The sequence below is a fragment of the Syngnathoides biaculeatus genome, chromosome 17 (assembly GCF_019802595.1).
Source record: "Syngnathoides biaculeatus isolate LvHL_M chromosome 17, ASM1980259v1, whole genome shotgun sequence".
Taxonomy (NCBI): Eukaryota; Metazoa; Chordata; class Actinopteri; order Syngnathiformes; family Syngnathidae; genus Syngnathoides; species Syngnathoides biaculeatus.
The window spans coordinates 10,570,145-10,585,707 of NC_084656.1; the positions used below are offsets into that span (position 1 = coordinate 10,570,145).

General features: G+C 40.1%; 2 protein-coding genes across 11 annotated transcripts in view; both read right to left on the bottom strand.

The window, feature by feature from the left end:
* Positions 1 to 225: 225 nt before the first annotated feature.
* agxt2 (alanine--glyoxylate aminotransferase 2) lies at positions 226 to 10,366 on the bottom strand. The gene is made up of 14 exons (XM_061801301.1): positions 10,195 to 10,366; positions 8,026 to 8,114; positions 7,535 to 7,725; positions 7,344 to 7,467; positions 6,444 to 6,538; positions 6,193 to 6,286; positions 5,717 to 5,810; positions 5,366 to 5,466; positions 4,886 to 4,978; positions 3,996 to 4,128; positions 3,405 to 3,493; positions 2,718 to 2,867; positions 1,901 to 1,999; positions 226 to 545 (listed from the first exon to the last, which is right to left on the bottom strand). The coding sequence occupies exons 1-14, from the start codon at positions 10,259 to 10,261 to the stop codon at positions 444 to 446; spliced, it is 1,521 nt and encodes a 506-aa protein (XP_061657285.1). The 5' UTR covers positions 10,262 to 10,366; the 3' UTR covers positions 226 to 443.
* A 2,121-nt stretch (positions 10,367 to 12,487) lies between these two features.
* prlra (prolactin receptor a) overlaps positions 12,488 to 15,563 on the bottom strand; it is a 33,489-nt gene continuing 30,413 nt past the window's right edge. For all 10 annotated transcript variants that reach the window (XM_061800515.1, XM_061800508.1, XM_061800510.1 and 7 more), the window contains one exon: positions 12,488 to 14,624. In XM_061800515.1, coding sequence (XP_061656499.1) covers positions 13,833 to 14,624 — 792 coding nt within the window. In that variant the 3' untranslated portion in view covers positions 12,488 to 13,832. The remainder of the gene's footprint in view (positions 14,625 to 15,563) is intronic.

Consider the following 15,563-nt stretch of genomic DNA (forward strand, 5'->3'; position numbering starts at 1 on the left):
GCTCAAACCAGTTTCCCAAGTGCCTAGATATCTGATGCCTCAAACCTGATTGTGAAAACATTTAAATGTCATACGTACAGACCGGTTGCAGGCAAGGACCAGCAGATGGAATTTGACCTCAACCTCCATTTTCCAGTTCCCACCACTTTGACATCTCACAAACAAATAAGGTACTAAATAAAACTCCGTGTCACTGATTACACAACACAGACATTTTGTGTCCTCTTTATTGGGGGGAAATTGAAGAACATTGTAATAACAAATTAATAAATCTTGTGTACATAATTGGGAAGATTTGACGTGTGAGGTGGGGTTCATGTTTTGTTGTAGCTATTGTTTTTTTCGTAATGGTTATGCAACACTAACACTTATTGGGTTTGATAGTGTAGGAACAACCCTCCATTAGTAGTGACTGAGAAAGTAAGAAAAACGACTGGCTGGATTCATCTTTTCTCCATGTAGTTCTGGATGGACTTGTTAAATACGGACAGGAAGAAATGTGCGTCGTCCATCGTGATGCACATGGGTGGTTTGATGCGGAAGGTCTGTGGTGGGCAAAAATAATTCCAAAAATCACTCACCATCACAGCATAAGAGCACACTAAATTAATGCGACTTTCCCTGAATTTGTGCATTACTCGGAGTCGTTCCACACATTTCTCGAATGTAAGATGCAGACTTGAGCCCAAGCCTTGCTGAATTTGGCTTATTTATGCAACAACAAATGTTTTGCCTTTGGGTTTTTGTGTTCGGTCTGAACCAGAAGCATATTTTGAAAATCATTCATACAGGATGTGCAATTACCGCAGCTCATTGACAAGCATTAAACGCGTTAGCCTACTGTTTTTTTCGTCGTCCCACCACACATTTACAGCACAGGTGTGAAAACCAAAGCCCGGGGGCCAGATGATTTTATGACAATCATGTGTCATCTTGATTCTTGTGAAAATCTGTGCCAAAATTTAAAGTTTTCATATCTCATAAATAATAACTTGGCAATATAAGCATTTTTGTGTGAACAAACATGAACAGAGCCTTGATTTCTGATTCCAAATAGAGTTCATGAATTTTGTCTGTAAATATGATGAGGAGATTATTATGGGGATAACGGCCCTCTGAGGTAACCCATAACTGCATTGTGGCCTGTGACAAAAATAAGTTGATTTACAGTATCAAGATTTGAGTAATAAATGTTGTGTTTATTTAGCAGTTTTTTCATGATAAATGATTTCACATAACTATGATCAAATTTTAAAAAAAAATTTATCTATTGCATTTAACATTAGGGGTATTCTTGGATCCAACAGAATAATTTATTTGTTATTGTAAAAAAATGAAAATCAATTAAAAATCAATCAAAGTAATTAAAATAACAACATTAATACAATCATACTTTTTAAAAATAATGTTGTATCCACTGTGTTACAACCGTGGTTGTTAAAATGCTCTACAAATTTAGTCAAGTGCCCTGCATTTAACTTTTTAATTACTTTTAGTCATTTATTAATCATAATGGATCGAAATATAAATACAATTACAAAAATGCTTAAAAACAGTTATTTTATTATCAAAATAAAGGCTTTAAACAATGTCAAATAGATTAAAAATAAAGATAATGTGCAAGGATTATTAAAAAAATTAAAATATATATTTCTGCATAAATGTCCAAATATATTTCTTTGACTTAACAAGTCATGAATTATTAGTTTATACATGAAAATGCTCTATAAATTATTATCATCATTGTTATTATTATTACTGTTATGATATATACAAATTGTAACTTTTGTTAAACCTCATCAATGAACAACCTGGAGGAACTGTCCCTTTAAAATAATCTAATGTGGTATAAAGCAAATACTGACTAAACTACAATCTAGCATACAACTACTGTAGTTACCTGTCCATAAATTCCTCCCTTCCCGATGAGGATGCCCATGTCCTTGATGTCCTCAAAGATGGCGAGCATGTCTTGAGGAGACAGCGGTGCTCTGCTGGCCTTCAGACACAAAAGAAGCATGGGGGGACATTACGGTAGTTAGTTGCGACCAAGTGTTCAATAAATACGTTTGGTGTTGACCATTGTATCACATGATGTAGCTACAGAGAGAGTATAGTGACAAGCGACGTGACCAAAGAAAATTATTTTTCATGTAAACATGTGAGCCTCGCACAGGATTAGCAACAGGTTACCAACAAAATTAAACAGAAAGAACTTGACAGCGCTTTACTTCGAATCAAAGTAAAGATATACGATGATAGTGTGTGTCTCATATGTGGACGGCTGCTCAGCTGAGCCTGGAAAACCACCATGAACATCACATAACCACATTACCTCACCAAGTTATCAGGTGAGTTCATCGCCTCTCCTATATTTTTAATTGACTATACATTCCAAAAAACAACATCAGACCGCTCACATTTTGTGTAATGTTGCGTGCTCACAGCTGATATTAAACCCATAAAATCGACCACCGGATGGCTCAGACACTACCTCTAAAGGTGGAATATTGCCGGGTCACATTTTGTGGGGTTTTTGACGTTTTTAGCACGACAACACAGTGAAAAGGTGGCAGTACCATGGATTTACAGGCAGTTTAAAGGTCCATATACTGTAGTAGGTTGTGTCGTCCTGCTTCTGGTACGGCTCCAAAACCACTTCAGAAGGCAGGAAATGGAGCAAAGGACAATGAGAATAGTCACTAGTCGGTCATTACCTTGTCTTGGACCATTTCCACGCCGATCTGCAGTCCTTTGCCACGGACATCGCCGATGATCTCATACTTGTTTCTGAGCTTGGCGAGTTCCGTCATCAAATAGGTGCCCACCTCCAGACTGTTCTGCTGTGTGCCTTCTTCTTTAATTGTCTGAGGAACGAGTGGTCAAGTACAAATTATTTGTCATAGTATTGGACAAAACAAAAATAAGCAAGGAAGGAAACCTGGATCAGTTAGGTCCCACGAAGAATAATTCTAAGTAACTCATTAATTTTTGTTCTGCAAATTAAATGTTTCCACTGTAGTGGGGGGGCTACAATCTCAGCACAGTCCTGTTCCCTTGTTATTAGTCTATTTTTGAAGTACTTTATTTGTGAAATCACTGTCGTGTAATATGTGTCAAAATGCTTTTAGCATAGATGATGGTTTTATTTTATGTACTGGCCAATTCTATTATCAGTTAAGTACTCATGTTGTTACCTTCAGTCCCCTTTTTCAAATGAGGAGATTCAGCACAATTAAAGAAAACAAACTAAAATGTAATGTTGCCTGAAATGAGCCAACACACACTTTGAGTATCTGTTTACCCGTTTACTGTATATATAGTTATAGTTACTGTACCCACCCACTCCCAATAAGTTTGACATGAAGCTTGAGTTACACGGAAACAGAAGATGGAATTCTTACGTCGATGACGGATGAGGCAATGGAGCAAGCCAGTGGGTTTCCTCCGAAGGTGTTGAAGTGAACACCCCGTGTGAAAGCGTCTGCGATTTCTGTAAGCAAGTCCAAAGGACAAGTTACACAGGAAGTAAAATAGAATGCGGATTTCTGCACCAATTGTGTGTAAATGCTCAAGAGCTGACCCTGAACTGAAAGGCTGTAGATGTTATTGAAATTTAAGGAATGCAGAATGCCAAAATAAAAAAGTTGCATGTTGTAAAAATATGACAAGTATTGATAAAATGCTTACATGATGGCAGTTGGGATGCAAACAAAAATGCAAAATAACAGCCCAAGTACATAAAGTGTAATGTACTTGATGACCTGAATCGGTAAAGAATTGTGGAAACATTCGGTAGAGTTATCTCCCTTAATAAAGGAACTTTACCATTGAAAATGGGGAATTTTGGGAAAAGCGCTAATTTTGAAAAATAGTTCCTAAGATGTCCTGAATGAGCTGAACATTTTGACACTCTTGAGCATTTACCAAGTAATGAAGACGTGACCCAATGAAAAGGTTGTGCATGGGTGTACCCCTGCAAAGTGTCGTCTCACCCCGTGTTGTGACCACCGCTCCCATCGGAAAGCCATTCCCGATGCCTTTGGCCAAGGTCACGATGTCTGGCAGGACATCGTGACCTTGGAATCCCCAGAAGTGGCTTCCTGTTCGGCCGAAACCTGTTTGGACCTGCAAACGCGATTGGTCTGTTTTATATCATCAAATCACGCAGTGCCAACACTGACTATCAGTCTTGTAACTTAACTTATGAGTTTAATTTGTCCCATGCCCGAGATGGAAACTCGTTTCTGTATATCAAATCAATAATCCTTATTGAAATGAATAGAAATTATGCTAATGCGTTCTAGCCAACAAACACATATGCAATAGTGAAATTTAATCATCCACAATTTTTTTTTTTTGGTGTTGCTAATATAGCACTGTATCATAATAAAACATCCATTCATGCATTTTCTGTGCCAGTTACCCTCACAAGGATCACAGGTATGTGGTAATAAGAAAAAATGTAATGAAATGAAGTGGTTTAGTGAATTGTATGTACTGTATTCACCGTAATATTCAAATGCTGGCAGTGGGCCTTTAAGGGGTGTTGCCTAGTGACTGATTTCAAGAGCTAGAGTTGATGTGGCCAAGATAGGCTGCGTGTGAGGGTCTGGCTGTGAGGTGTGGCATACAGCAGCTGTTTGACAGCGTTCTTATTTTGGATTTGTTTGTTTGTACCATTTAATAGATGTTCAAAGTCCATTAGCGACAGTGGTGAGGGAATTACAGTACCTTCATTTCTCTATTTTTTTTCACTTCACTCAGTTTATCTGAGATTCTCAAATTTTGGTTTGCAACATTAAGAAAAAAAACTACCAAACGACAGCACATAACTTGAAAAACTGGGGCATTCGTCAGTCAAAGTGCCACTGTATTGTCGAACCTCATCTGCAATACAGACGCCGCCTCTCTCTCTCACAAGTTTGTATGCCTCCTTCAGGAAATTTTTGGGGTATTGCACCGCTCCACCGACTCCCTGCAAAAACAAACACCAGTCAGCCATTTAGGCAATCGTTCTTTCTTTTTTTTATTTTTACATTTAATCCAGAATAATGTGTCAACCGTTTAAAGGGTTTGAAATGCCGACACTGCTTTTATGTTTGTCTCTTGACTTCATGTACCCGCCCTATCCAGTTCTAGGAAAGTGGCTATCTGACTTCCTCTTCCAATCCAGTAGTATGTATGACATCCTGTTCTTTTCTATGTTTATGTATATTTAAAATATTTAGCTATTTGGATTCTGCCTAAAAACAACGAGCTGAGGAAATATCTGATGTGAGCCAAAGAGTAAAAGAATCTGATGCACTTCATCGATCGAATCACAAAATTTTGTGTGTGTGTCTGTGTGGGGAAAAAGCAACACCTGAATCGGCTCAGCGAAGAATGCGGCAATTCGACTGGAGACGCTGGTGAGCAACGTCTGCTTGAGTTGTTCAATGTACTCCTCATTTGCCTCGCAGTAACCTGTGGAGCGCAACCAAGCCTTACAGGTATTGTATGATCCTCGTGTTTCTGAAAATGAGGTCAATGATTGACAGCAGGAGGCCTTTAGCGTCTCGTGTTGTCCAGTTTCACCGATAAATATGACCTTTATGCTGACGGTGAAAAGACGGCTTTAGAATGAAGCAAACTACTAAAACGTTTGGAAGCAAATATCTGATTCTGATGTAATATACTTGAATTGATTCTAGCGTGGTGTGCGTCTGTCATCTACCTTGGGCACAGTTACATTCTCTGGTGGTCTGCACAGGAGAGTCCCTGCAATGGCCGCCCCCCCAGGGACCTCTGAACACATCAGGACACATGGTCTGTTTGTTTTTCCAGGGCAGAAAGCAAATCAGCAAGGTTCACACCATGACATGGACACCGTCACATGGGAATTAAAAGGCAACACAAAGAGTGACCACATTCTCATGTCAGACAATTATTTTCAGTTCAATTATTATTGTAACTTTACAACTATACTTCATGTTATTCATAACATCAAAATATTTTTCTCTGAATATTGAGTTTTTCTAGTGATATTGCTACTGTCTTTATTCTTGCAAATCTACAAAACTTTTGATAGCCTTACAACTTTATTATTCCTTCGTAACCCTTCAGTCATTGTAACAAAATCCTAGCATAGAATCAATGAACCGTTATGTTGTTTTCACCTTGTGGCGCCGAGAGGAAGTTAGCCATACTTACGTTTGTGCAGCCTAAGCCAATGCCGACTGGGTACTTGTAATCTGCTAGTGAAGTCAGACCCATGGTCTGTGGACTGCCTCCGTGGTATGATCCTCTGCAAGCGAAAATAACATTCAAAATCCAGCATTTGCTGCCGTTCGCTGAAACTGTGCGCCTTTCATGCCATGTTCCTAAAAGCATCGTTTTCTGGTACATGAGCATTAAAAGCATTTGAATGGATTTCAACACATTAGCCAAAAATATGCAGATACCTGAAGGTGATGATGTCAAAATTGCCCGTGTAGAGTCGGGCCATACACATGGCGAGGTCATTGGCCTCCGAGCCGCTATTAGTCAGGTAGACTACCTGGAGGGTGGGGTGTGGGGGTTGGGGGAGGGGATCGCAGCTCATTACCTCGCCCAAGCGTCAGGTGAGTGCTTGTTGCCGTCAGCTCGTGAGTCATGGTAGCTAGTTGCTTCGTTAGCTTGAATGGCTCAAAAGTAGAATGGCTCTTTTCCAGGAGAAGTATTTATTCATATTCTGATACCAGCAGAGCAAGATATCACCTCCATTGTGAATAATTTCATGAGGCGACACAGAAAGTTGACGTCAGAACCCTACAGGCAATCTTAGTACCGTATTTTGTTTGTTATGTAACATTCCGACTATATTTCTGTGCATCAGGACTTTTTACTTACAACATCACACTTTGTTTTGCAGCCTGGAATATTTCTCAAAGCATTACAACTTCTTATAACTTTAGGACTTTTTTTCCCCTCTTGAAATTAGGACTACGGGTACTAGTGTAGTACTTAGTACTGTATTCTTGTTGTAACAGTATGAAATTTTCTCTAGCTACAGAAGGATTTTTTTTCTTGGTACATTAGCACTCCATTCTCATATTGTTAGGCCCTAATTAAAACTTTTGTCACTTGCAGCATTACGATTTCTTTCTTGTAATATTTATATTTCATCCTCTTCCCATGATTTTTTTTTCGTATCATAAAAAAAAAAAAAATCATCCCCCCAAAAAACATTTTTCAAATTTGGACTTTATTCTTGCAACATTAGGACTCTTTTTTTTTTTTTTTTTCCTTGTAACATTTGACTAAGCCATTCTAATTATGAGTGTATTTCTTTGAGCTTCTATGAAGAAAAGTATTTGTAGTACCTTGAGAGGCTCGGGGAAGTTGGATGCTAGTTTTTCACAGTACTCATGGATAGGAGGATAAACGTAGATGTTGGTGGTGTGCACCAGCATCTTCAGCTGCCGCTCTGCGGCCGCCGTCACTTTTCTGCACAAATGAGTCGGTTTAACCGTGAAAACAAAAATGCAGAAAGGAAAAAAAAATGTCCTCTTACGGGTGGCAGTGGCCCACGCTGACAGTGGCCACACCGGCAAAGAGATCCAAATATCGCCTCCCGTCCACGTCCCACAGCCACTGCATGTGGCCCTGATGGATGAAGACTGGCTTCTTGTAGTAAGTCACCTTCATAGTCATGGGGTGGCAATTCCTCCGGCGGATCTCCATCATGCGCTCTTTTGACATCCCCTGAATGGACCGGAACCATATTTTTTGGATTACTGCGTAAAAAAAACCTTTTTCCTTTATTCCTTGAAATTGTTTATACAGAACACAGCCATAGAATGACGTGTTATGATGGTAGGTTTATTGACAAGTTTAAACCTCTACTATGTAACTTTTTGGTAAAAAAAAGTTTAAAAAAAAGTCCTTTTCACTCAAGCCATGACACAAGTGGTGACCAGTCCAGGGTGTACCCACCGGTTCTCACCCAAAGTGAGCTGAGCACAACAGGCAGATGTTACAGTTACAGTGCGTACTTGTTGTCACCTTGTATTCTTGTGGCGTGAAGCTGCACGGGGGCATCTCCAGCACGTCTGCGGGAGTGTTTTTCAAGGCAGATTTCTGACACGACGGCCCTGCAGGAGAACCAAGGTCAATGACGTTGTTGTTCATTCAGAATTCTGGTCGCCCGAGTGATACTAATGAGAATTCAACCCAAATTTCCTGGAAAAGAAAAAGAGAGCCATTGAACTACACATGGAACAAAGTACCAGTCAAGGATGAAGGCCTTCTCATGTGTACTGAACACCAGGCACCGTGAGTAGTACTGTAGATATATCTAAATATTAACACACATTTACATAGTTGAATTTGTGCCATGACGCATAAAGAGGGACACTAAATGAAGTCCATATATATGCATAATATGTACTCTTCATCAATGGTTCTCAACTGTTGTCAGGCGCATTTTCAATTTAAGAGCAATGAAGCATTTTTTTGGGGTCTAAAAATAGCTTATGAAAACATGTCAAGTACATTTAACTTTTAAATGCAAATGCAAGAAATGGTTATTGTCAGCTGTAAACACAACCTAAAGATGTCAAACTAGTTCCTTGCTACACTAAAGTTGTAGTGAAACGAGTAAAAAAATATATATATAGATATATATATATGGGTGCCACAGTGGCTCAGCTGGAAAGCATTGGCCTCACAGTTCTGAGGTCCTGGGTTCGATCCAGGACCCGCCCGTGTGGAGTTTGCATGTTCTCCCCGTGCCTTGCGTGGGTTTCCTTCGGGCACTCCGGTTTCCTCCCACATCCCAAAGACATGCAACATTAATTGGACACTCAAAATTGCCCCTAAGTGTGATTGTGAGTGCGATTGTTTGTCTCTATGTGCCCTGTGATTGGCTGGCAACCAGTTCAGGGTATACCCCGCCTCCTGCTTTAAGATAGCTGAGATTGGCTCCAGCGCTCCCGCATCCCTTGTGACTGACTATAAGTGGCTCAGAAATGGATGGATGGATACTTACCTTGTCCAGTTACACAGTGGCTCGCCAGTTGGCCCACTTGCTGGGGTTTCATGGCTTATACCAAAGTTTAAAACTAACACATTAGTGTTATCTGCTGGTTACAATTGTACACATGTATATTCAGTATATACTGTATACTTGTGGGAAGTAACAAAATACAAATACTTTGTTACTCATCTCAATTTTGGGTCTGTCATGTTCTGTACATTTCCAATAATAACCACCCCAGGCTGAGTTTCCCTGCATATGAAATGAACAACAAAGTACAAATACTTTGTTACTTTATTTTTACTTTACTCCTTACATTTGAAAACATGACTGTAGTTGTTATTTCTTCCTTTGTCAAAAAAGTGTTTATTTACGAGGAGGAATGACGAGACGATGTAAAAATGAATGAATGAATGAATATTGGTTTTGGTGAAGAAATTTTATTGTCGTGTAATTGTACATGCTGCTAGCATGATTTTATAAAACATGAAATAATCAGATCATCCAGCCCCATTATACAATACTTGTATTTACATTTTAATTTAGTACTTGTAACACAGCCATACAGTATAAAATAAACATCTTGTATTGGTCTATTGTGATTACGGTATTTGCTTAAGCAGACATTACACACATACAGATCATAATTGTAGGATGCTTTGATGATTCCCATGGCAGTCAATTTGAAATCTGCTTATGTTTGGCAAAGTCAATTATTTATTTTGGCAAAAGAAAGACAAAGCGTCAGCTCTTCCAGCTCATTAAGTGAAACAGTCACAGTTTCATTTCTCATTGTCTATATCTACATGTGCAACATACTGTTTAACAACAGGAAAATATAACAATTGACACCATAATATTGAAGATCTTAATAATTATTTATTACGCCATTATTGCTATATACTTTGCGAAGGCAAAATTGTGTGGTTGTCTTCAAAACACACTATGCAACGCTTTTTGCGTTGCGTGTAGTTTGCCACTGAACTTCAATTGAGAGGGGCATTCAAACAGTTTAAAATTGTTTTATGCTTTAGCCAAATTTGATGTCCATTTCTTCATCCGCAAACACATTTTTGCAAACCCTGGCCCTTGGCATCCTCCAATCATTTTAAGTTCATGTGTTCATCATGACTATTTGTTGTCTGGAAAAAAAAAAAAAACTCTAATAATAGAGTGGGGTTGCCGTAGTAACTCACCTCTTGCCGCGTGGAATTTAGCCAGGGCGCTCAGTGGCGCGCAACGACGCCAAGTGACTTTATGCATCCTGACGGCGTCGTTCGCGTTCACGTTGTCACACAAAGGATCTTTGGACAACTGCAACGACTTGTGCTTGTACCTTGCCGGTGTACAAGTTCATCAAGTTTTCACAGGGTGTGTTGGTGGTGGAGGGGGCAGGACCAAGGTACCCACCTCGTCCAATCAGACTTCGCTACGTCATCACTGAGAAAGTCCACGGGTTATTTATTTGCATCCTTTGCTAAACAAATGGACAAACAGGCTCCCTAGCTTGGATCGTGACCTTTCACCTCAAAAAATGTTGCTCTGGAACAGCTTTTACATCCTGTCAGTAACAAATCTGTACTCCTTCCTCTACAGTACATGCTACAAAAAAGTTAACTACCACATTCTTCAACTATTTAATAAATCTTGTGACCTAATATGCTGTTTTATTAGCAATTAATATCTGTACATACTTTTCCAATTGCTTTAAAAAATTGTAATTTGTGCTGTCACGCTGTGGCGACCCCTAACGGGACAAGCCGAAAGAAACTTTTACTAATGGTCTGATTCACCTACTTAATATACAGTAAGAAGGCTTTAATGGAACCTATTCTTATGTTAGATGGATTTGAATTAACAGATATTACATATCCCACTGGGGCCTCCACTCCCTGAGAAGGGTTGCGTCAGGAAGGGCATCCGGCGTAAAAATTGTGCCAAACATATATGTGCGTTCATCTGAGATGACACGCTGTGGCGACCCCGAAAGGGACAAGCCGAAAGAAACTTATTTTTACTGTAAGTGTAATAATAACCATATATGAGGGATTCTCATCAGAATCATCAAGGAAAGTTTTTTTTTTTTTTTTCAGGAAGAGCCCGGCTTGTACTCCATAAATAACTTATTACAAATTAAAACAGGGATGTCCATCTTAATATTTTACATCATACATATATATCTGGGTAAATATTAGATTTCCAATGTATTATTAGTACGAGTTGCACTTTTTGTGGAAATGAGAAGAACAATTTCTCATTTAATCTTTGACTGTGCGACCATTGAGCAATTTGGGTCTGGTCTAAATTTGGGGTCTGTCATGTTCTGTACAACATTTCCAATAATAACCGCCCCAGTCCGAGTTTCTCTGCTTATGAAATGAAGAACGAGCCCAGGTGAAGATGCAGAGCCACTTTCAAGTAACTACTGTCAGAAACACTCCCTTTGGTGCGACGACGACACGGCTACCGTGTCAAAGCCAAAAGGTAAGCAGAGCTGCATTGAGTTTTGTTGGGGTACTTGATTGTTCAGTGAAATTGTATTGTATTGTATGTAGCACATGGAGACTCTATACAGTGTGGTGTATGAAGTGCTGCCTCCATAAGACGCTCATATGGTCACTTTTTTTTACACTCTCACAAGTAAACTGAACATTCTCAACTGTTTACGTTAGCATCTCCTTGTTGGAATTAAAGTGTCTTTAATTGATGTTGATGTGATCGTATTGTACAGAGCAGTCAAAGCCTCCCCTGTGGCACACAGTACTACTGTACCCCATTCTGCTGAGAAGACAATTCTGATCGTCATATTAAAAAGATTCTGAAAACGGAGTGGCATTTTTTTTTCAAGAAAAGAAGCAAATCACAAGGATGAAATCTGATTAAACAAAAAAGATGATTTTTTTTTTGATTATTCAGAATTTGAGAATGTTCTTGAATTCATTGATCACGTTGAAGCCAACAAGCAAAATGGATTGCACTATTCGACTACGAAAAAGAGAGGCGCTGTTGAGTCACTCAACTTGTTCGTGGTCTTCAAAAGTAAGTTTCTTTCGGCTTGTCCCGTTAGGGGTCGCCAAACCTAACATAACATCAGATGAACGCTCATATTTGTTTGGCACAGTTTTTACGCCGGATGTCCTTTCTGACGCAACCCTTCTTGGGGAGTAGAGGCCCCAGTGAGATACGAACTCACAACCTCTGGTTTGCCAGACCAATTCTTTAACCACTGAGCTTCAAAACAACTTAAAAACAGTGAAATTATTAAAATAAATTATTAAAAGAAAAAGTCATTGCAAATATAATGATGTTTTTTTTTAATGAAAATGTCATAATTTCACAACAATGCAGCATGACTATAAATTTGTATCTTCTTTGAAAAAAATGATCAATTGAACATTAAAAACGTGGTCATTTGTGTTATTTTGATTAACCATGATTTGACGGAATTGAGTCTTTTTTGGGGTGTAGTCTTAATGGAGTATACATTTCTGACAATTAGTTTGACAAATTTAGGAATTTAATCAGTGTGGCGTGGAAAAAACAAACAAACATCCATCCGTCCCTTTTTTGAGCCGCTTATCCTCAATTGGGTCGCGGGCGTGCTGGAGTCCCTCCCAGATATCTTCGCGCGAGAGGTGGGGTACACCGCGAACTGGTTGCCATCCAATTGCAGGGCACATGCAAACAAGCAATCTTTAGCATACATATTCACACCTAGGGACAATTTAGAATGTCCAATTGATGCATGTTTTTGAGGTTTGCGAGGAAACTGTAGTTCCAGGAGAAAACCCACCCAGGCACGGGGAGAACATGAAAATTCCACACAGGCGGGGCGGGGATTTGAACCGCTGTCTTCAGAACTGTGAGGCCAACGCGCTACAGCTGTGTCTCTCTTTACAGCAGCCATCTTTGTTTCCAGCATTTTAGAGAAAGCACATTAGCGATCACAATTTCTTATTTCAATGGACACTATACGGCCTGCTGCACTAAACTGCAGCCCAGCATAGACAACATGAACTACATGACTGAACAGGTTAAAAAAAAATCAGTGCAGAATTAAATACAATGCTATAAAACTGATGTATAATCACGAGATGGTATGATGAAACCCAACCCAAATAAACTGACTGGGAAAAGTAATGTTACATTAACAGTCTTTTTTTTCCAGTGAAAAAAAAATATATTGCTATACAAGATGTGTATATGTGTATTGTGAAAACGTTACGTGACATACATTTGAAGAAAATGGTATTGTTACATGAATAAAGTATTACAACTTTTGTGAGAAAAGTCATCATGAAGTCTTATTTTTCCAGTAAAAATTTGTATTGGTATATAAATAAAGTATTTATATAGTATCGAAGTTTTTTTCTTCTAGTGGAAAAAGTAACATTCTGTAGAAAAGTCTTTTTTTTTTTTTTAAAAAAATCACGATACACAAAAAAGTGTAACTTTTGTGAAAAAAATAATAACCTTGCATGATGTCTTTTTTTTAATCTTACAGTTGCATTATTCTTTCATTAATTTTCTAACCTGCTTATCCTCACAAGGGTCACAGGAGTGCTGGAGCCAATCCCAGCTGTCATTGAGCAGGAGGCGGTGTTTTAATATTATGTAGTCTTATATTTTGTAAAAAAAATCAGCTGGTGGAATAGTCCTATCTTTAAACAAAGTCAAAATTTCACAAAAAGAAAAAAGAAATCTCATCTTATTCAAATATATGTTATTTCTTGCTGATTCTCAAAAAGGAGTTCAGTACATTCAGAGCTTGTCGAGGACAAAAATAGCAATTAATCAATTGACTCAGATGACTGGCTGTCCCTCAAAAGGACGCTCAGTGGGTCTTCAATGGGAAAAGGGCGGCCGAGTCCACATAACCGCTCATCGCTGTGGTGGAGTGCATACACGCGGCGCCCTTCTGGCTCGGATCGCCAAAGCTCGACCCGCCCTCGCACCCGACTGCCGACCCTTCTGAGACACTCTGGAGAAACAGCAGCGTGTCGTCATTTCCTATCCGCTTTACCCGGCTGTAGTCCTGCCCTTGGAAGGTCACCGGTGGGGAGCAACCCACCCCGCCGCTCCAGGGCTGGAGGATGACCACATTGTCATCCCCGACTGTCTGCACACCCACGTACTTGATGGACCAGCGAGCGGGTGACTGTTTGTGACCGGACGCGGCGATGTTGACATCGCTGCGGGCCTTGATTTCCTGGCACACCTGCCCCTCCGAAGGCCCCAGAACCCAAGAGAGGCTGTCGGAGAGGCAGCGCCGTGGCCGGTCCAGTGGGCTGCTAAATGCAGAAGGCCACATCCTACTTCCTGTGTCTTCCCGTTCGGGCCGCTCCCCCGTTCCGTCCTCGTCCTCTTTGGGCCGGCCGCACTTCTCTATCAGCAGGGTGTGACTGTCGCAGCTCCCTCGGCCTGAGTCGCTGTCGCACGCGGAGCTCTCCAACTTGAAGCCCGTGCTGAGGTCTAGGTCCTTTACCCCCTCCAACGCGGCCTCGTGTCCTTCCGGGTTGTACACCTCCAGGTACTCCACCAGCAGGTCCTCGCCTTCGGACAACGATGACATCGCGGGGAAGTCGGAGACCACCAGCGCACTGAAGATGTTCTCAGACTTGCCTTTCTGCATTGGAAGAGGCATTTATCGTGACTACGTTTATCTAAATGAAACTCCTCAACTCAGTTCAACAAAAGTTTTTGGCACTACGGGTACATACAAAAAAATACCAAAAAAAACGTTCAGGTATACGGGCAATTTAGAGTCTTCAGTTAATGCATATTTTTGGGATGTGGGAGGAAACCGGAGAACACCCATGCAGATAGAGGAATAACACGTAAACTCCACACAGGTGAGGCTGGGATTTGTAGTGTAAGGTAGATGTGCTAACCAGTCGTCCTCTGCGGCGCCACATTAGGAAAACATACAACATAATTAAATAGAAAGGAAATAACCTTGTGCCTGAAATAATTCATTGTCATTGTGTGGCACCTTTTGGTGTACGCGGCTTGGCCAATTGGGTGCCGAAAATACAGACGTACGAATGTAGTGTGGACCCCTACATGTCCGTGGTTCGATATATGCTAAGTCACCCATTTATTTGTCGTTTTGCCATTTTTCAAGGATAAAGAATACATGCATGAGTATTTTTATATTGTCTGCCTATATGCGTTGCTACACTGTTTGTGTTCAAGTATATCTATTGGTTTAAGGTAGAGTTTGGAGTTTAACGAAAACAAAACAAAAAAAAACACTGTCATATGTTAAAACTGTCTGTCTGACCTGACAATAAAATATTAAAACTATATTTTGAAAGTGGCATTCTGGTTGAATGGTTAGCACATTTGCCTCACAGTTCTGAAGACCGCAGTTCAAATCCCACCCTGCCTATGTGGAGTTTATATGTTCTCCCCGAACTGCATGGGTTCTCTCCGGATACTCCAGTTTCCTCCCACATGAATATCCATCCATTCATTATCCAAGCCGCTTATCCTCACAAGGGTCATGGGAAACCTGGAGCCTATCCCAGCTAGCTTGGGGTGAAAGGTGGACTACACCCTGAAC

What these genes read in the sequence shown, in the direction of transcription:
- agxt2 (XM_061801301.1), bottom strand. Translation starts at nt 10,261, where the DNA reads ATGCATAAAGTCACTTGGCGTCGTTGCGCGCCACTGAGCGCCCTGGCT. An exon ending in ACTTCCCCGAGCCTCTCAAG is followed by an intron (nt 6,539 to 7,343) that starts GTACTACAAATA and finishes CCCACCCTCCAG; the next exon opens with GTAGTCTACCTGACTAATAG. An exon ending in TTTGACATCATCACCTTCAG is followed by an intron (nt 6,287 to 6,443) that starts GTATCTGCATAT and finishes TTTCGCTTGCAG; the next exon opens with AGGATCATACCACGGAGGCA.